General features: G+C 51.8%; 2 protein-coding genes across 2 annotated transcripts in view; one reads left to right on the top strand and one right to left on the bottom strand.

Annotated features, from left to right (window-relative positions):
• The first annotated feature begins 10,597 nt into the window (after positions 1-10,597).
• On the top strand, positions 10,598-13,803 carry Tmem191c (transmembrane protein 191C). Its single transcript, XM_021654548.2, has 10 exons — positions 10,598-10,762; positions 10,900-11,023; positions 11,106-11,156; positions 11,229-11,306; positions 11,478-11,534; positions 11,618-11,677; positions 11,795-11,859; positions 11,938-12,010; positions 12,138-12,178; positions 12,264-13,803. The coding sequence occupies exons 1-10, from the start codon at positions 10,608-10,610 to the stop codon at positions 12,466-12,468; spliced, it is 909 nt and encodes a 302-aa protein (XP_021510223.1). The 5' UTR covers positions 10,598-10,607; the 3' UTR covers positions 12,469-13,803.
• Positions 13,804-13,859: 56 nt separating this feature from the next.
• The window catches only part of Pi4ka (phosphatidylinositol 4-kinase alpha), a 117,715-nt gene continuing 110,451 nt past the window's right edge, over positions 13,860-21,123 (bottom strand). The window contains exons 45-55 of the mRNA XM_021654527.2: positions 20,174-20,244; positions 19,287-19,359; positions 19,137-19,207; positions 17,557-17,666; positions 17,117-17,221; positions 16,909-17,034; positions 16,545-16,665; positions 16,089-16,248; positions 15,140-15,229; positions 14,842-14,925; positions 13,860-14,740 (exon numbers count right to left, since the gene is read on the bottom strand). Of these exons, the coding sequence (XP_021510202.1) occupies positions 14,689-14,740; positions 14,842-14,925; positions 15,140-15,229; positions 16,089-16,248; positions 16,545-16,665; positions 16,909-17,034; positions 17,117-17,221; positions 17,557-17,666; positions 19,137-19,207; positions 19,287-19,359; positions 20,174-20,244 (1,063 nt within the window). The 3' untranslated portion in view covers positions 13,860-14,688. The remainder of the gene's footprint in view (positions 14,741-14,841; positions 14,926-15,139; positions 15,230-16,088; positions 16,249-16,544; positions 16,666-16,908; positions 17,035-17,116; positions 17,222-17,556; positions 17,667-19,136; positions 19,208-19,286; positions 19,360-20,173; positions 20,245-21,123) is intronic.

The raw sequence follows: 21,123 nt of genomic DNA, 5'->3' as shown, positions 1-21,123 counted from the left end.
CTGGTGTGGAGTCTGTCCTGTGGTCATACCCTCTGGCAAAGTGACAAGGTGCCTCCAGGTCTCTAAGCAGGACCTGGGACAAACTGGTGGCTGGGGAATTCCTTAGCTGTGGGCATGGTCGGAGTGACACTGGCTCAAGTTAGTTGAGGCTGTCTAGAAAGCAGATAAAGGACAGTGGCTGAGATGAGGAGGTGTGGCCAGTGCCCAGGACCATGGTTGTAACCTGGAAAGGGTTGAGGCAAGATAAGAGCCCTCTCTCCACCTCTCTCCTTCCCTGCCTGTCTGTCCCCTTCTACTCCCCCAAAGATTTCTCTTTGAATTGTAGCCCTGATTGTCCTGGACTTCTATATAGACCAGGCATGCTTCCCCCCCCCCCCAGTTGGTGGGAGCTCTCCTGGTGGGTCTGGTCTCCAGTGTTGCTGTCCCCAATTTTGGTAGGCTTTAAAACTCTTTATTTTATCCAAGTGATTCCCAAGGGCTGGGCTTGTGGTGGTAGGTTTCCTCGAGTGTGCTCTTACAAGATGGGATGGCTCAAAAGAGTCTGACTCAGCCTGAGCCTGGGAGTGGTGGTGCGTGCCTTTAATCCCAGCAGAGGCAGGTTTGAGGTCGGTCTGGTCTACAAGGTGAATTCCAGAATTCAGGGCTACAAAAAGCCTAGTTCTTACTACTGAAGACAGATTAAAGGCATGTGCCTCAACAGTCAGCTGCGTTTATTTTTATGTGAGTGTCAGTATGTTAGGTGTGTGATTGGTGTCCTCATACCCAGGAACTGGAGTTGATGGTTGTGATTTGCCATGTGGGTGCTGGGAACCAAACCAGGGGTCCTCTGCAAGAGCAACAAGTGAGCTAGTTCTTTAGCTCAAATTTCTAAAGATTTAAAAATACTGTCCTGAGCATGGTTGAATCCAGCTAGACAAGTCCTCTCACTAGGGTGCTCTTGGCTCCTGCCTTTTCATGTGAAGAAAGTCTAGTCTCTGCTGGGTGTGGTGAAACACACCCTTGATCCCAGCACTCCAGAGGCAGGGGCATCTGCAGCTCCAGGACAGCCAGCACCACACAGAGAAACCTTGTCTCAGTGTGGGCTGGGCTCTTAATTCCTTCTGTGTGTGTTTCTTGGCCTTTCTGTGAGTGCTGTGGTGTGTGTATGGAGTCCAGGTCTTCCTGTTTGAGGGTTGAGGATGAATTGTGTCCTTCCAAGTGCTGGTGTCTGTCTATGCCTGCCTTATACCCATGCATGTATTCTCTCTCCCCTCCTGAACCCCGATCCCTTCTTGAGATAGTGTTCACCATGTAGTTCTCTGCCCTGGAACTTGCCGTATAGACTAGGATGGGCTTGAACTCAGAGGTTCTCTTGCCTCTTGCTTCCCATTTTTGGGATTAAGTGGCCAGCCCGACAACTGTTTCCTAAGAAAACGTTTTTTAAAAGACATTTTTATGTACTTTATGTAAATGAAGTCTGACATATACAAAAGCTCCTCAGTCACATACATATGCAAAACACAAGAGGTGATCAAATCCCGTTATAGGTGGTTGTGAGCCACCAGGTGGTTTCTGGGTGAACTCGGGACTTCTGGAAGAGAAGCCATTGTTCTTAGGTGCTGAACCATCTCTCAGCCACAAAATTTTAAAAATTTTTGGTGATCAGTTCAACTCTCTCTTGCATAGCTTAAGGACATTTCCCTCACTCCAAAAACATGATCTTAGCTGGTTCCTGTGAAGGTTTCTTTTGCAGTGCTGGAGGTGAAGGTGTTTTATGTGTAGTGATTGGAGATTCTACACTGAGCTATGCCCAGTCTCCATGCTTTGTAAGTTTAAAACAGCTCTTTCCTGGGGCTCTTTGAAGAGCCTTTTGACAAGTTCCTGCACCCCACCTCTAAAGGGGCTACTCAGTGGTGAGGATGGTTCAGGATAGAGTAGCTTCCTTTTTTCTAGTATCCTTCCCCGCAGGGTCTGGGCCGAAGCCTAACCTGCAGTAAAGGATGTCCACTCGGTGTCACTTAACAGAAGGGAGCAAGGTTGGAAGGAAGCAACAGTGCTTGGTGGGACTATGTAATTTTTCTTTCTGAGACTCACTGTGTAACCCAGGCTGGTCTCAGAGAGATCCTCTGCCTCTTGAATGCTTGCATTGAAGGTTTGTCCCATCAGGAAGACACTCTTCTTGGGATCCCATGTCTTCCAGGCTATTCTCTCCCCTCCTGATTGAGGAGAGTGTAATTCTGACCTCCACTTCCCAAACTCTCGGGGGTGCTGGGATCAGAGCTCTAGGTAGCACACCTTGCTGAGAGCGTCACAGCTAGATCCTTCCACCCTGGTCCTTTCTTTTGCGATCCCCCACCCCCACCCCCAAAACGGAATGGGGGAAATAAAGGTCTGGTCCTGCTTCTGCAGGAGCAGTGAGTGTTCTTAACCACAGAGCCGTCTCCAGGCCCTGAAGCTTGCTTTTAACCCCTCTCCTCTGTCTGTCTCTGTCTCTCTGTATACACAGGCCTGTGCCACCATGGGTGTGGGGACTGTGTGAGCCAGGTTGTGTGTGGAGGTCAGGGAGAGCCTTTCGCTTTAGTCCTCACCTTCCACGTTGTTGGAGACATTTTTTTAATTAAAATCCTTGGCTGCTGTGAACACATGACTGGTTTCTAGGGATTCTTCCCAGTTTCTCACACAAATGCACACATCTGGCTTTATGTGGGTTCTGGGGATTTGTACCCGGGCCCTTATATGTCTTCACTTCTCACTTCTCTAACCCCAAAAGGGAACTTCCAAATGTCTCATTCCCAGGATCCAGTGTGAACCGTGCAGTTGTGGCATCGGTACACCTTAACTGACAGTCGTGCTGTGCTAACCCCCTTCACAGGCTGTTGGGTCTCGTGTGGTGATTTGTAGCTGTACCAATTATTTTTAGGAATACACGGACACACGTGTGACCACCTGGTCTGGGTTGCTGTGGGTTTGTGAACCTGTAGCCAAGGCCCATGATTCACACTGTCTTTCCACCTCCCTCAGGCCTGCCTGTTTTCAGCTGTGGCCTGAGGAAGGAAGGAGCTGCTGGGGGCTAGCAAGGTGGTTCCCTAGACCAGGAAGTCAAAATCACTTGAGGTGGATGGAGTTTGGGAATGTGGTCAGGCTGAAGGATGGCAGTGCAGGCAAGGACATACTTTCAGGCTTTCAGGGGGACCAGATGGATGCTGGCCTATATAATCAGACAAGTTAGGCAATAGTAGGGACTGGTTTCTCTGGACAGAAGGCACTGCTCTTAGCATGGCCTGGGGTCAGTAGTCCCTGAGGATACAGGATAGCTTGCTGGAAAGAAACCCTGAGTGCTGCTGACAGTTGTACCCTGGCATCGGCTTAGGGGCAATGCTCATGTATTCCTTGGTGCAGCCACTGGCCAGCAAACTTATAAAAATGTCAGCTCCTTATAATTTTCAGGTCAACCTATTCAGTTCTTTCTGACTACAGGTAAAGCTGATCACCTCAGGGTGTCCCTGGTGTGGCCTTCAGGCCAGCACCAAGGAGCCGGCATTGCTGGCTTCTATGTTAGAAAGTGCTATATGCAAGCTGTGGTGTGATCTGTGTGACCCCTCTTCTAATAATGCGCTGGACGGGCTTACCTGCATGTATAACGTAAATACATCTTTCAGCCTGTCAGTTGAAATAGAGAACCATCCGGACTCTGCCCCTTAGCAACTAGCTTCACTGTGTCGACCCCATAGTATCCAGGATTATTGTCCTGGCGTACCTTCCCTCATCTAGCTGCCTGTGATCTCATTCCTCTCCACTCCGTACTGTCGCTGTGAGCAGTGCTGGTACTTTTTCTTAAATCCTGAGTAAGATGCTGAGAACTTGGAAGCAGCCAGCCCTGATGCTGCTGACCTCCGCACTATAGGTCTCTAGTGTCCCTTTAGAATTAGAAGGTCACTCAGAGTTGCTCCTTGCAAAGAAATTTTAATTCAGAACATGGCTGCTCTGGCAAGAGATCACGTCCAAAGACTTAGGTGTGATCCAGCTGGAATACAGACATGCCTTCTTTAATCCAGGAGACAGGGTCTGCCTGTCAGCGCTGTTCAGTTTGGCTGACAGTGAGTTGAGAGGCAGTGCGTGGAGTTGAGTCGATGGCAGTTCAGTTCCCGGAGAGTTTTACAGAGACAGGCTGAAGAGAGAACAAGCCAGAGAACTGAGCCAGAAGGTTAGAACAGATTGCTAGAGTCAGTTTGAAGGCAAGCAGAGCAATTCAGTCAGAGGTGGAGAGAGAGAAGCCAGATTGAATCAGTCGGCTGGGAGAGGAGTGTGAGCCAGAACAGCTGAGTTGAACCAGCCAGCCAGAGTTCAGCAAGAACTAGAAAGGGGGAGTTTATTCAGTGGTGAGTCTCAGAGGCTGAAAACACTCTAGGCCTAGATCAGATTGTATGGAGGCTGGAAGCTTTCAGGACTAGCTAGGCCTAGTTCAGCAGACAGAGGCAGTAAGCCTCGGAGACAACTAGCAAATAAAAGATACTTTTACAGCTTCTTAGGTGCAGGAGCAGCTGGGTTGGTGTCCTGGGGAAAGAACATTGCGTACAGGGACGGTGGTAGTTACTGGCACTTGCTAGAATCTTGGGTGGTGCATAGGACACCAGCTGGCTCAATAAAGGGCCTTGAAAGCCATGTTTCGGGCTTCTGGGATGGCTCAGTGGGTGTAGGGGCTTGCCGAAGCCTGGGGGTGATCCGGGGGCCTCCCGGAATGGAAGGAGAGAGTAGGCATCCAGCAGGCTGCCCTTTGCCCGTCACATGTGCTGTGCGGTATGCATATGCTCACTCATACAGAGACTGTAAAAGCCACGCTTGACTTTGGGAACGACACTTTCAAGCACCTTCCTGCCATTGTGGTGACGTCCCTGGAGACTCTGCCCACAGACAACACTCATTTTGATGGCAAGTGAGACCACCGCCTGCCTGGAGTGGCCACTGTAGGGCAGGTCTGGGGTTCAGTGTGGGCAGATGTAGCCCAAGCTCCAGTGCACAGGAGCACGGGTAGTTTATCTGGGCATGTGGCAGGCATAGGAAACACTACTGAGACTTAAAGTGGAAAAAAGTGATGGCTGCTCAGCTGGCCCTCACCTGCCTTGATAACCAGTGGCCCTGTGGGCCTTACAGATGCCCAGCTGTGTCACTGCAGGGAGAGTTAGGGGTACTGAGAAGAGGTAGGGGAATCCTGAGGGCACATCTGCCTGGCTTTTGAATGCTAGCTTCTAACAGGAGCCTCTGTCCTCAGTCAGCTTGCCAGGTCTCTGTAGCAGAAGCAGCTAGTCCGTTTGCACATGCAGTGTCTTCTTCTGTTCTGGTCACCATCCCGGCCGAGTTCCTGTGGCTGCCCAGTGCCATCCACCAAGGGTGCAGTAGCAGCACTGGGCAGGATGGGTTGTTTTTGTGGTGCTGGGAGATGAAGGAGCAGTAGGTCTTTGTGCCTAAGAGCCCAGTGAGCACTGACTTGAACTTGTGTTCTGTGAAGTCACAGCCAAGGAACCGGAACAGTTTAGGAGGTTTAGTAGGGAGTTTGGAGTGGTCCAGTCTGAAGCTATGTCGATGTAAGAAGCGGGTGGCATGGGGCAGCTAACACTCTCCTCAGGACTATGTCCCTCAATCCTCCTCCTCAATCATGGGGTCAAGTGGATCTCCCCGTGTCGGGCAAACAGTAGGCAGGTCACAGTAGGCTGAGTCCAGGGCTTCCCTCTCATAAGTGAGAAGTCTGTGGGACAGATGGGTCTGTGGTTTGCAACAGAACTGGGGACAGCCTAGTGTAAAGGCTGTGCACGAGGCTAGAGCAATCAGCGGGAGCAGCAAAGGGAGTCCTGGGCTGTGCGAGGTCTACGGAAGCTGCCCTGGGGGTACCCTGGTGGAGGTGGAGATGTTTGTCACTGTGGGAGAGAGTTTAGAACCGTGGGTAAGGTGAAGGCACGAGAAAGCAGTGAGGAATGTTAGCATGTCCAGAAAGGAAATAAGGTGTCCTCTTAGGGAGGGTGAACACTGACCACTTTCCCGGCAACTACAGCCTCCTAGTACTGATTGGGGCACTGATCCCCTTCCAGACAGGAGATGATCCCTAGGTGACAGGGAGAAAATCCTCAGACCAGGCAGCCCTTCACCTTTTTGAAGGTGAGCCTGGGCCTGGGGCCAGATCTGGCCAGCAACAATGACAGCCTGTGTCATTGCGTATAAGGTGTTTGTGGCCTGATTCTGTGGCCAGGAAACGGCCACAATTTCCTAAGTTGTGGACAAAGATGAGCCAGCTGAGTCCTCCATTGCTGTTGTCAAGGGAGATGGTGAAGGGGGCACAGCTTCTTTGTCACTTTCTCTATTCATCTTTTTGGGATTTCAGCTCAGGCCACTGACTTAGGGCTTTGGCACAGGAGAGTATTGCAGGATTGGCCAGTGTGAAGCAAAGCCTGGGGGCTGGAGAGATAGCTCAGCAGGTAACAGGACATCCCAGAGGACTTGGTTGGATTCCAGCCCAAAGCCACCTGTAACTCATTTCAGGGGATCTGGTGCCCTCTTCTGGCACCTGTGAGCACTGCATGTACATGATGCAAGAGCATGCTGAGAAAACACCCAAACACAGCAGGGCGTTGGTGGCACACGCCGGGAATCCCTGCACTCAGGGAGGCAGGGCCAAGCAGATCTCTGTGAATTCCAGGCCAGCCTGGTCTACAGAGTGAGTTCAGGACTCGAAAAACCAAAATAAGTAAGTAACAAAACCACCCATATACATTAAAAATTAAATCAAGTTAAGCTTGCTGTCTGTGTCTTTGATGTTGGGGGTGGCACACGTGTCCCGTGGCCTCCATGTGTAGAAGTCACAGGGCAACTGGAGCGGTCTCTCACTGTGGTTCTGAGAGAGGGGCTTATCTTGTTGAGCATGTCACTAGCCTAAGATAGCAATACAGACTTTAAGCGTGAGGAGTAAGGTAAGTTGAAGTGCTGGGAAGGGCTCACCTCAGAGCGTAGGTGTGGGCTCCTCAAAGAAGCAAGGGCAGCTACATGTGAACGTGGGAGCCTTCCCTGGGAGATGTGAGCAAATGTCTTCTGACCTCAGATGGGGGCCATCGACAAGCAAGCCAAAGTCTGGACACCGCCAAAGCCCAATGTGGTGAACCAGTGAGCTTATTTGGGTTACCTACGAGGAGCAGAGATGACTCAAAGGCAGCTGAGCCTTCCAAGGCCCACCCCAGCGTGGGCGGCAGATCACGAACGCCGGAATCCTGGGGCGCACAGCAGGTGGGACAGCTGAACCTCTTCCAGGCAGCCTGCTGGCCTCTGTCTCCTCAGGAGGCCTTGCTACCCTGGAACCTTGAGGAAGGGTCTCTTGCCTCTGCCAAGCTTCAGGAACATTCTGAGTCTTTTGTTTGTTTCCCTTTCCTTTTCTTTCTTTCTTTCTTTTCTTTTCTTTTCTTTTCTTTTTTTTTTTTTTGAGGCAGGGTTTCATTGTGTAGCCTTGGCTGTCCTAGAACTTACTCTGTAGACCGGGCTGGCCTCGAACTCAAGAGCTAACTTCCCGCCTCTGCCTCCCAAGTGCTGGGACTAAAGGGGTGCAACACCAACCCTTTACCCCCCTTGACCTCCTAAGTTCTAAGCTTCACCTTAGAACTTTGAGTCTTGAGGAGTTTCTCTGAGGAAACCGCTGCACAGCGGCTCTTAAGGTAGGGTCAAATGTCATTCTTTACAAAGGTCACAGGTAGGATTTGAAGCTAGTATCTTCAAAGCCTGGCCAAGGAGCCGGAGATCTGAGATCACAGGGTGTTTTCAGCGGAGCCCCTAACAGGATTATTGCTGAGGAGACAGGAATGCAAAGCTACGAGTGAAGCTTAATTTGTGTGTGTGTGTTGTTGTTGAACCCCACCCAAGGTCATGGACATTCAGGCCTTAAGCCTTGTTCACCGCTGCATCAGCATTCAATATCTCTAAGTGAAGGGTTTATTATTTATTTGTGTGTTCACAGCAGATGTTGACTGCTGGTGAAAGATTCCAGGATAGGGAAGGGTTCCTTTTCTTTCCCAAGTCCTAATTTTGTATCTTGCCTCAACTTTCACTTTTTTTTTTTTTTTTTAGCATAGTACAGTGCATTTCTTCTGCCGACTTCTAGCCAGGGATGCTGGTACAAGCCTTTGGACACAGAGATAAGATCGCCACAAGTTGGAGGCCAACCTGGGCTATAGGCCAGCCAAGGTTACTTAGCAAGAACCTTACTTTTCTCTTACTGTAAAAGCAGCACATGTTGATCTTAAGAAAAAGGCCAGACGCAGAGGTGCAGCCTGTGATCTTGGCACCTGTCAGGGCAGGTGGGAGAGTAAGGAGCCGCAGATCATTCTTGGCCGCACAGTTGAGTTTTAGGCCAGTATGAGCTACAGGAATCCCTGCCTCAAGGGTAATAATAATAAGCAATCAAACAAAAGAAAAAAAAATCCTAGATTAGCAAAACGGAGTAAACACTGAAGCTCCAGGTATGCCGAGTGATTAAGGGGAGCTGCTCAAAGGCCAGTAGGAAGGAAAGGCCTGCAGAGTAGGCGGTGGCTGAGGGAGGAGTCTCAATGGGGGTGGGGGAGGAGGAAGGGCAAAGTGAGGAGAGGGAAGCCCAAGGGTGCAGTTCTCAGAGGGGAGACTTGGCTCCATCCCCACTACAGCAAACATAAATCAAGTGTCCAGTCAAGTTACCAGGGCCACAACGGTTTTAGAGACGTGGAGTTTTCAATTCTGTGTGTGGATGAGATGACACACCAGAATCTGGAATCTGAAATGTGCTCACAGCGCCCGAAAGCTCTCGCCTTCTAGTGAGACATATTGGTGGGAGCAGGGGAGCTCTGGGTTAGCCAGAGCAATCCGACAGTCCTTTAAAGAAATGATTGTGTGTGTTACGGGGGATTGGAGCTAACACCCTGTGTGTGCAGGGATTCTGCCAACTCATATCCTCAGCTCACTTAAAAAATAAGTCTAGTCATTTTTGTTGTTGTTGTTTGAGATAAGGCCTTACTATGTAGCCCAGGCTGGATTTGAATTTTCAGCAACATTCCTGTCTGAGCCTCCCTCAGGGAGAAGCTACTATGCTTTATTAAATATGCTATGCTTTATTAAATTTATTATAGCATTGGGAAAGTATATCCTCCAAATTATGAAATAAATTAGCTTTAAATCTTTATAGATGGGGCTGGAGAGATGGCTCAGAGGTTAAGAGCATTGACTGCTCTTCCAGAGGTCCTGAGTTTGATTCCCAGTAACCACAAGGTGGCTCATAACAGTCTATAATGTGATCTGATGCCCTCTTCTGACACTCACATACATAAAATAAATAAATAAATCTTTAAAAAATTCTTTATAGGGTTGGAGAGGTGGCTCAGAAGTTAAGAGCACTGTCTGTTCTTCCAAAGGTTTTGAGTTCAATTCCTAGCAACCACTTGGTGGTTCCCAACCATGTGATCTGGTTCCGTCTTCTGGCCTGTAGGCAAAACACTGTATTTATAGAGATTTCTATCACCACGGAATTGAAAGGTGACAGGGTACCACTTGCTGCTCTTCCAGAGACCCAGAATTTCGTTCCCAGCACCCACATAGGTGGCTTACAACTGGCTGGAACTGCACCTTCAGCGGCATCTGACGTCCTCCCGAGACACCAGCACACATGTAGCACACACACACACACACACACACACACACACACACACACATAAAAACAAATTGTAGAAAAACATTATTAAGCTCAGTGTGATAATTCGCGTGTAACCCGGTACCAGGGAGGTGAAGGCAGGTTGAGTTCCAGACGAGACGAGGCTGGCTACAGAACTCCCCAGATCACAAAACTCCATCACCCATTTCCTACTCAACACTGCCCAACAAGCCCGATCAATAATGGTCTTCTAGAGCTTAAAACGCGGAGACAAGAGAATGCCATGACATTCCGGCACCAGATGCCCGCCGCTCTTCCACGGCCCTGTCACCCCTACTCAGGAAGGCGCTGTGCTAGCAAAAGTCCACCTCTGCAACCACACCAGTCATTTTTCCAAAGCACGGGGCAGAAAAACCTAATTATAAACGGTTTTCTCAAAATGTTGGTATTCCCTGCCCTGGTCATTCAGAATCTAAGGCGAGGCACACCCGCTATAGGTTAGCCCGTAATTATTTACTGTGGTAGTTCAGTTTCTCTGTTTTTGAATCAGGGTCTTGCTGTATAGCTAGGCTCATCTTGAGCTCTAGGTGATTTCCTTGGCTCAGCCTGGTATTACAAGAACGAACCATCAGGTCCGGTCTTTCCTTAGAACTTTAGTAACTTTCTACGGATCCGATCGTGACTGTGATATTTTTGTTGTGTTTTTTGAGGCAGGTACTCATGTAGCTTTGGCTAGCCTCAAACTCGATATATATGTAGCAAAGGATGACCTTGAACGCCTGATCTTCACGTCCCCGACACCTCAAAAGATAGGATTACCGACGGGGGGGCCACCAGGAAGGGCTTTGATAAAATTTGAATTGATCGGGCGTGACCGTCTCGGGTCGGAATCCGGCGCCCCCTGCTGCCCATTGTGACGCGGGCCACCGGGTCACCCAGGCAGCGGGGGTCCGCGGAGTCGAGGAGGAGCGCTGAAGCCATGGCTGAACCGCAGGAGCAGCTGCTGCAGCTGCAGAAGGACAACCGTGATGGCCGCCTGCGGAAGCAGGAGCTGGAGGAGCTGGTGCGTGGGCTGGAGGCCGAGAGCGAGAGCCTCACCGCGCGCCTGGACGAGCTGCGGGAGCGCGAGCGCAGGTGCGAAGACGAGGCCACCCGGCGGCTTGTCGGCAGCCCTCGCTCGAGGCAGTGGGATCCCAGCTTGGTCCTTCCCGGAGGACTGCGCGCCCCAGTTTCATCCCTGACCATCCCCACCCCCCACCCCCGCCATTTAGCCTGCAGCGGAGACGAAGCCAAGCGTCGCGAGCGATTGGAGGGGAGGCGCGCGAGGCGGCACGGGAGCACGCGGAGCGGGCTCGTGGGCTGCTGGAGGCCGCCGAGCAGCACCGGCTGGAACTAGTGAGGGCAGGAGCAAGAGGCGGGGCCCGGGGTGGCGAGGCTGGCGGAGAGACCTAGCCAGCCCGGACCCTGTCGTGTGCAGGAGCAACAAAATCGGAAGCTGCAGGAACAGTGGGAGGAGCTGTCCAGCCAGGTACGTGCAGTGTCTCAGGTCACGCCCTCGCCAAGGTCCCATAAACCTGGCGCTCACGATCTCCGTCTCCAGCTTTTCTACTACGGAGGGGAACAGCGGAGCCAACAGCGGGCGGAGCAGCAGCTCGGGACTCAGCTGGCGGCGCTGCAGGTACCTGGGCGGGGTCGGGGGTGGAGCTGTGGGTGGAGCGTGGCTGTGGGCGGGGTCGTGCCAGGGGTGGAACCGTGGGAGGAGCATCGGACCCGAAGACCAGGGCCCGAACCGCGGAGGCCCCGAGGCGCGAGGCCTGCGCGTTCTTGACATCGCTTGGTCCTCCCGAAGAAACATCTGGAGCTGGCGGAGGCCAAATTCACCATGCAGGCAGAGGACCTGCGACAGGTGCGAACGGCGCTTGACGCTCATAGGAGGGCTGGTGGGGAGGGCCTGACCGCGCGAGGCTCATCAAGCCCCTCGGCTTCCAGGGCGCTCAGCGGACGGAAGAGGCGTGGGCCAGTTTCCAGGAGCAGAGTGGCGTTCTGCAGGTGCGGCCCCTCGCTTTTGAGAGCCGGTTTCTTCCGAATGCCCCGCGGTTTGAACCTTGTTTTCCTTAGCCCCTGGTGCCGCGTCCTCTGCCCTGAGTCCCTGTCGCCATCCTTCAGGAGCTGCAGGGCAAGGTGATGGAGGCAGCGGCTGCTCTGGAGGCTACGCGTGGTGGCTCGGAACCGTAAGGGCTGGGACTTGGGAGGGCGGTGAGAAGGCGCCAGGCCGGGCCAGGTGGCCCATCTCCGCGCCTGTCCTGCAGGTGGGACTCGCAGCCTCGTCGGGTGCAGGACTGCGCGGGCTCACTCATGGAGGAGGTGGCCAGGGCTGACTGCGTGAGCGCGGGCTGGGGCGCGTGGGCTGGCGCTGTCCGCCTCGGGTGACCCGCTCTCTCCCGGAGAGACTTGGCTAGAGCCTTGCCGCTGCCCCGGCGCAGAGCTGTATGCGGCCCTTTCTCTGCAGGAAAAGCGGCTGTTTGGCGGTGCGGGCTCGGGGAGCCTCAGGTGAGTGGCTGGCGGGGGGCGGTCCTGGCGGTGCGGATTCGGGGTCTCAGAGCCAGCACCCACGTGTCCGTTGGTGGTTCTGCAGGCTGTGGGCGCTGAGCGCGCTACAGACGCTGCTGCTGCTTCCGCTGGGTTTCCTGGTGCTGCCTCTGCTCTACGTGGCGCTGGCGAAGCCCGAAGCCATCGGCCCGGGACTCCCGAGCCTCGGCTCGGACGCGGTCTTCCGCAGGCTGCGCTACACGCTGTCGCCTTTGCTTGAGCTGCGCGCGCGCGGACTGCTGCCTGCCTAGAGCGCATCATGCCGGCTTCGGCCGCCTTCATCTCTGTCTCTTTTGTGGTTTCTGGGGTGCCTGCCTGTATGAAATGGACGAGGGTGGAGTTCGTGTGCTCCTACGGGCCCAGCAAGCCCCTTGTCACCTGGACAGAGGCGGTGCCTGTTAGTGGCGGACTGCTCGTTCCCAGGCTGTCCTTTCTCACAGTTCTCACCGCTGAGCGCCAGCCCTGCCTTTGGGCAGGATGGGTGCTGTCCTGTCAGGTGCCCTCCGTGGCGTGGATTATTTTCCCCGGATGTGCAGTTATTCTAGATCCCCCTCACCGTTGAGGTTCCCTCTGGGCTGGTTCAAGTTCCCCATTCCCAAACTCGCCCACAGCATCTGAACACACTGGATAGCTTCTGCTTGCCACTGTGGGCTTCAGGGGAAACGTGCTTGTATATGAGGAATGCCCTGCTGAGTGGAAATGAATCTGGGCTGAATTTTGATCCAGCACATTAGTTCTAGACTAATTTATTTGGAGCTGGGAGTCTCATCCCAGCTTTGAACTCACAATGTAGCAGAGGGAACTTGAACTACTGATCTTCCTACCTGAGTGGATTAGGGGCATGAGCCTACCAGGTGTGGTTTATTCTGTCAGGGGACTGAGCTCAGCGCTGTGGATGCTGAGCCATTATAACCCTGGTATTTAAATAATTGCAGCTTTTCTGTTAAGCTCACTGCAGACTGCCTTAGCAGCCTGACAAGGTAAAGCTGAACTTGGAGAAAACAACCTGATGTCATTAAGGTTTTGTAGCATGCAAGTGGCCTCTACCTCCAGTGGGAAGGTAGAGACAGGTGGGAATCGGTGAGCTCCAGCCAAGGGGGAGACTACCTCAGGAAACTAGGTGGGCTGGACAAGGCATTTGCTGCTCTTAAAGAGGACCTCAGTTCATTTTCCAGTATTCACACAAGACAACATCCTGTCACTCTTGGTTCAGGGGATCTGATGTGCTCCCCTGGGCCCCGGTACGGTCACTGTCTTGGGGTTCTATTGCTGTGAGGAGACACCATGACCACAGCAGCTTTTATAAAGGAAAGCATTTACCTGGGTCTGGTTCTTACAGTTTCAGAGCTTTGGTCCACTGTCATCGTGGTGGGAGCATGGCGGCGTGCAGGCAGACATGGTGCTGGGGGAGCCGCGAGCTCTCTACCTTGATCCGCAGGCAGCCGGGGACCACGTGCCACACTGTGCTTAGCTTGAGCCCGTGAGACCTCAAAGCCTGTTCCCACACCGACACTTCCTATGGGCCTAGCATTCAGACATGAATCTATGGTGGCCAGACCTAGTCAAACCACCACGGTCATGGCGCACAAACTACACGCAGACACACATACACATACAAAACAAAAAAACCCCAAACCACCGGTTGGTAGTGGCAAAAGCCTTTAATCCCAGCACTCTGGAGGCAGAGGCAGGTGGACCTCTGTGAGTTTGAGTCCACTCTGGTCTACAGAACAAGTTCCAGGACAGCCAAGGCTACACAGAGAAACCCTGTCTGGAAAAACAAAACAATCAAAAAAGCAAACAAGGAAACCGAGGATGAGAAGTACCAGGATTCCAGGTGTGGGCTACTCCTGGGCCCCACTTTGTTTGCTTTCTCAGTTTCCTCCCACCCTCGCCCTGCCACCAATCCCATCTAGTGAGGATGGCCTGTGCATGCCCGGCAAATGTTTGAACTACAGACTCCAATTTAAAATTTTACTTTTGAGACCACAATGGCACCTATTGGGAGCTTGACTTGCCACAGAAATAACCATATCCATGTAGGGGCTTCAGAGAGATATCAAGACAAAGGTGGCTAGGAAGGTCTCCCCTTTGAGGGGGCTCTTGTTGGTCCTGACAGACATAGGCTGGGGCTATAGCTGGGGGTGGCGTGCTTACCCAGCATGCATTGGCCCTGGGTTTGATTCCCCAAGACTACTAAGCTAACTGTGACTCAAAAGGACCAGGAATTCAAGGGCAGCCTCAACCACAGGTCAAATTTTTGCCTAGCTAACAAAACAAAAGCAGTACATTTTGGGATTTTATTTTTTCCATGTCAATTTTTTATGTTTACACAGGAAAACACTTCATGGACCAAGTAGGGAATGTGTCTGGTGTGAACAAAGTGCATCAAACTCCCACGTGTCTGTTACACACTTAGAAGCACAGACAGTTTCTATGGTAACATTGTGAGCTGCTGTGGGATACCAGCCTTAGTAGGGGATGTCATTCTGGTAGTACTGGATCATGTCATAGGTCCGGCTCCTGAAAGGTCAAGTAAGGAAAGTGAAGACAAGACGCTCATCTGTAGGAGCCCTCCCCATCTGCCTGTCCCCAGGAGGGCTCAGGCACAGTGGGCGACTTGCCTGTTGCTGAGGAAACAGCTCTGGATGACCTTCATGATAAAATTCGCAGCCTCTCGCTCTGTCATGTTAGGGCTGAACCTATGTCTGGGAAAAGATGAAGGGAGACTGCATTTGTGGGGATCAGTCCAGTTGAAGGAGGATCTCCTGGTGTGGCCTAGTGTGCTCCCTGACCCTTCCAGCAACTACTTAGGGAGCTGAGTGCCACCCGGCTATTCTAGGAACCCTGTCTGCTCGGGTGTTCAAGGCTATATAGGGAGAACCCCAGCAGATGGACAACTCTTCCCCAAGTGGCACCTACTTCAAAAGCTTGATTGTCTGGCCACGGAAACATGGGAGGCCTGTGTCCAACATGAGTGTAACCAGCGAGACGACTGCATCCATATAGGGCCTGTAGAGACAGGGAGGGTGGAGACAGAGTCAGCTTGAACAGTAGTCCTGCTCACAGTCCAGCTGCCACCTTCCCACACAATCTGCTGCCTGCCTCTGCCAGGCTAACACAGTTCTGTAAGGCTGAGTGGTCCTGCCCTGTGCCACTATGCCAGGCTTCTAGTGGTGGTTCCAAAGACGCTGTGGGATGTGCCATAGTGATATTCTGTGTGACATTTGGTTGATGCCAGTCTCTATCATAGGTGAAACGGTGGCTAGGGTGCTGGGAGATGTTAAGGTCAGCTGTGGGAGATGACAGGATTTGGCTGGAGGTTCAGAGTGGGAATTACTCTCACAGGCGAGGCCCTTTACTTTTTTTTTTTTTTAAACATTATTAGATTATAAATGTTCTGCCTACATGTGTGCCTGTATGCCAAAAGAGAGCACCAGATCTCACTATAGATGGTTGGGAGCCACCATGTGGTTGCTGGGAATTGAACTCAGGACCTCTGGAAGAGTCACCTCTTCAGCCCCCAGCCCTTCACTTCTAAAAAGAGATTTGTCTTGTCTGGTTGTGAGCCTAACCTTTGATGGCCAACTCCGCTCTACAGCCTGGTCTACATAGTGAAGTTCCAGGACAGCCAGCGCTGTATAGTGACCTAGACAAAATTATCTTCACGTGTTTGAGTGTATGCATGCAGATGTGCAGGTCCCTCACGAGGCCAGCGTAGGCAGTGGGTCTCTTGGAGCTGGAGTTGCAGGTGTCTGTTAGCCACCTGATATGAGTGTTGAATTCTCAGTGCGGCAGAGCCTGATTGCTCCAGAGGGCATGAGCACCCTTTCCCACCTTGACATCCCTTCCATATTGCCCATGGGCTCACCGCACAGCCAGATAACCTCGGACACACATCTCCATGAACCACTTGAAGGGTGTGGCTTCCATCTTGCCCCCCATAATCATCACCATCTCGTCTGTCAGCTTGATGTCTGGTTCCCAGCCAAGGTTGCCACCTGGTGAGCTTTCAAACATGAAGCCAAAGTCTGCAAAATCCCAAAAAGCTGCCTGAGGTTAGATGGTTTATTTTGGGAGGAGAAAGTGTCAGCCACTGTGGGCCATATTCTTGTAGGGACAGAAGCAGCGAGCAGGCAGGGAGCAGGCAGGCCACAGCAGAGGCATTCACTAGCTCTCATGTCTACCAAGAGTGTGGGCTGCCATTCTAGTTCCCAGCTCCCCAAGTCCTGGTGGACCACCTCTGCAGTAGTATAACCTAGTGGCTTTGGGTAGGCTTCTCTCTACGATGGGCAAAGGGAGAGAGGAGTGGCACAGCCTGGCTGACCGATGTGGATGATGTGACCCTTCTTGTCCAGCATGATGTTGCCATTGTGCCTGTCCTTGATCTGCAGCAGGAACAGCAGGAGGCTGTAGGCAGCCATGCTTCGGATGAAGTTGTACCGTGCCTGTGTGGAGAGGGCTATGGTCTTACCCTGGCTCTGTGGCTCACATCAGGGGCAGAGCTGGGACAATAATGCAGGGTTCACGGCAGCGAGTGCAGCGGTGTAGAGGGCAGAGACAGTAGCACTTTCTGCACCCTGGGGTTCTAGGCTTCTATAACACTGAAAGCTATGGGTGAATTCTTTAGCTCCTAAGAGAGGAAGGCAGACAGTAGATAATGGGTGAGTTGAGGCTCTGGGGCTAGCTACCTGCTGGAAGGCCAAGGTAGACTCATCCCCATACTGGCGTGTGAAGTAGTCATACATGCCAAAGTCAGTTTGGCGGCCCAGCTGGTCTCGGGAGGTACAGTCTGGTATGCACTCAATTACTCCGCACTAGGAAGAGAAGGAGGAAGGGACATTTAGGTGGCAGCAGTAATGTGATGGTCCCTTTGTCCATCATGCTCCAGGAACTCACCCCAGGGGCAGTAGCTACCACCCGATAGGGAAAAACAAAGAGGTCCAGGCCGACCAGCTGGAAGATGTTCTTGAAGAGGTCAATGATCTGCAGGGCTAACATGTCCTGGGATGGAAAAGGCACAAGGATGCAGTCAGTGTCCTCCCCTCAGCCCCGGACAATTCAGAAACTATGGCTCTGGAGGCTCACACAGGGTGCCAATGAGGGAAAGGGGCAGGCTGTGGCCAAATGAGAGTCTAGAAGTCTGGCCTTACTGCCCACCCATGCTGAGCTGTCTGAGATTGACCAGAGGATGTGAGTGAGGCTGTCCTTTCATGAGTATTAATGGTGCAGGGTGGAGCTGGACTAGTTCCCCAAAAGGGTCACGCCTCACAACGTGATATCACTAGGGGATGATGTGTTGCCCTGCTAGCTAGCCAAAATAAGGCCAGCTCTGTCACCTGTCGGCAGTCATCCCCCACTTTGAAGATGGCTGCTTGCCAGCAGATCTTCTTGCCATCAGCCTCTTGTGTGCGGCACTCATCCTCTGCATCTGATCGGCACTGTAGACCTGTGGGTTGGGGCAGGATTGTGTCTGTTAGTCTGAGGCTATGGGGTGGCCTCCCAGGGGCCTAGAAAGAGCTGGGATCTTGAGGGACTTCTGCAAAATACTTAGGGGTCACACAAATCACTAGGCCCAAGCTTCCCTAAGAACAAACAGGTTTACAAGGAACTGAAAAAAAAGCCTGAGGGTCCAAGCTGAGGACTCAGGGCCAGAACACAGCCAGGCACTCAAGACATCTCTCTACACTGGCCTGTGTCCCCACAGATTTCATAGCCCAAACCACAAATGTGATCTTATTTGAAATTAGGTGTTTGAAGATGCAATCATGTTAAAAGAACTTGTAGTGAGAATTTTGTAATTTTGGTTTCTTTAAAGAAGACAGAAATGTTATGGGAATGTTTTTGTTTTAATCCCAGGTGTGGGACTATGAGGCTGCTTCACAGCAGATGACTGATTTGCCTCGTGCTCTAGCAGTGTGTGGTTTTGCCAGCTGCAGATAGTTTCTGTGAGTGTGTGACATGGAATTCTGGGGACTTTTCAGAGGATAGATAAATGCTAGGGCCCCAAGAGGCAGGGTTGCTGCTGTTGGCTGGTTGGTGGTTGGATGCTGTTGGTTGCTGTTTGTCAAGTAGTCATGTGCAAAGAAAGGAGAAGAAATTACATCTCCTGGTGGGGAAGGTCAAGTTTGCCCTAAGGAACTCGATGACCCTAATCAGCTGGAAGTAGTTTAATGGTAATTTCTCCCCTTTTACCATCTAACCTTTTTTTCCTCCTATTTAGTGTTAGGGGGTAAGTTGTAAGGGTGGAAAAGGGTGGAAGAGAGAAAAGAACCCAGCTAGAGAGTCACACTAAGCTGGGTAGCATTGGCTTTAATCCCAGCACTCGGGAGGCAGAGGCACATGGATCTCTGAGTTCAAGGACAGCTAAGGCTACGTAGAGAAACCCTGTCTCAATAAACAAAACAAAACAAACAAACAAAACCCCCCAAAAAACATAAAACAAAAACAAAAACTCAAACCAAAGGACCCCAAAAAAGTTGTATTAGATGGCAAGTGTCCAAAAGTGCCCTTGTAGAGAGGCCACATGGAGACAGCAGTGGTGGAGTGATGCAGCACTACCCATAACCACAGGAGTGCAGAGCCAGAGAGCAGCCAGGCTCCAGAACTTGCCCACAGCCTGAGCCCTCTCACCGGAGCACGCCCCCTCCATGCTGATGTCAGCAGGCCTGAGGACTGCATGCTTCTTGTGTCACCCACACAGAGCCTGAAGCAACTAGCATGCCTGCCCCACACTGGCTCAAGATGGGGTTCCTGTGACTTGGGTGACAGAGTCTAGGGTAAGTGAGTGCTACTGCATAGCACCCTGCCATTTTCAGAGGGAGGGTGAGCCTACAGGCATAGGATGGCAGACATCTTCTATAGGATGCTGGTAACAAACCAGGGAGGAGAGGCCATACTGAGTGAGTTCCATACTGACCTTCCTTTTCAAGCTCGCTCACTCCACATCGCTTCACCTTAAACTTGGCCAGATATGGCGCTTTTGCAGCACTGAAAAAACAAATGCAGCATATGAGACAGCCAGTAGAGACTCGCGAGTGAGGCACAGCAGTGTGGGGCTGGCACTCACCTCTGCATTGGTGTCCCTGACTTGTAGTCAATGTCTAGCACAATTGCTTCAGGATTGCTGGGCAGATAGCAGCCTGGGCAGGCACAAAAGAGAGGCACAGGGAGTTCATGTAAGCACAGGGGAGACACCCAGGTCCCAACATGGGCTTTGAATGCAGAGCAGCCTTGTGAGGAGCTTTGGCATGCATCCCCTTGCCTGCGCTACCCCTGACTTGTTCAATGATCATTGTGGGTCTGTCTTTCCTGACTGTGACCCTTCATGATCCCTCCGGATAGCTGGCAAAAGAACCCCAGATTTCCAGAACATACTTCTCCAGAATGCTCTGGACCTTAGCTTTCTGGCAACTGCCCTGCTCCTGCTAACCAGACCAGTGTCAGGTTAGCTTCACACAACACACACACACACACACACACACACCCTCTCTCTCTGTCTCTTTTTCTCTACTTTAAATTGTTTTTTATTCACTTTACATCCTGGTTGTAGCCCCATCCCTCCCGTCCCAGCCCCATCCTTTCTCCCTCTACCTTCCCCCCTCACCTCTTCCTCAGAAAAGGGGGGCTCGTGTTCCCATCCACCCTAGCTCATCAGGACTGAGCATGTCCTTCCCCCCCGTAGCCTGCTAGGGGATAGCTTCACTCTCAGCGGAGGCTCCCACCCTGGCTGCACAGGCTAGCATGCAATTAACACGCTCTTCCATCTTTGTACTCTGTGCACAGTCAGGTACCCCTGTTTCTCAGTAAATATGTCCAATACGTAGACATTGGGTGTGGGATGCTGGAGGGCCTAAGTGTGTGGTGTGCTGGCCTGGCCCTGTTTCCATACCAGCCCCACCCCACAGAAGACAGCAGCTCCCTCTAGCCTCACTGGCCCTGAGGATGCCAGCTTACCAGGTTGCACCTTCACTTCAGACAGAGCTGACAGACAAGCCTTCTTTCTTTCATCACCTTTAGGGTAGGGCCTGAGGAATAAGACAAATAATTTGGACATGGTGACTGTAACCCCAATACTCAGATTTGGAGGCCAGAGCACTAGGAGTTTAAGGGCACACACTCTGTTAATATAGTGAGTTTGAGGCCAGTTTTGCTTATCACACTGTCTAAAACAAAAGGCTCTGCTCTGTCTCCTGCAGAAACTATTTTCCAGGGACAGAACACTCAGGACTGTCTTCTTCACTGATACCCAACCACACCTGGCTCTACTAGGCTCAAGCTGTCAGGAAACCATTCATGGCAATGCCTGTCATACATTCCTCAGACAAGCCAGATGGCCCAGAAGGAGGGTGGGGCTGGAGTGTGGCTGTTTCTTGACACCTCTATCCTCACATTTTATGGTATGTGTGCTACTGTTGAGGTACTGAGAGAACAGGTGATGGTGGGCCCGACACAGCTCTAGGCTGAAATGCTGTTTCTATAACTTATGGTATCACTCTTAATGGTAAGCCCCGGAGACCTGGCTTAGCCAAGGGTGAGGTTGAGGGTAACTGGAACTTTGTGGTTCTTGTATCATGATGCCCTAGAGCTGTACCTACCTGCTATGGTTTAAATGTGGGAATGTTTCCCAAAGGCCAGTATACTTAAAGAGAGTTCCTCACCTTTAATTATCTAGTGAGGCCAGGCATGGTAGTATAAGCCTTTAGTCCCAGCACCCAGGGGCAGAGGCAGGCAGATCTCTGTGAGTTTGAGGCCAGCCTAGTCTACATGGCAAGTTCCAGGACAGTCAGGACCATAGAGACCCTATTTCAACCCCCTCCCCACAAAAAAGAAAAATCTCCAATGAGGAGTTTTAGGTCACTGGGACTACAGCCTTGTAGGGAGTTATGGGATACCATTCTCTTTCT

This window comes from Meriones unguiculatus, chromosome 17 (genome assembly GCF_030254825.1).
Source record: "Meriones unguiculatus strain TT.TT164.6M chromosome 17, Bangor_MerUng_6.1, whole genome shotgun sequence".
NCBI classification, from domain to species: domain Eukaryota; kingdom Metazoa; phylum Chordata; class Mammalia; order Rodentia; family Muridae; genus Meriones; species Meriones unguiculatus.
Note: the sequence above shows the minus strand (reverse complement) of the source record. Positions and strands in the feature narration are given on the sequence as shown.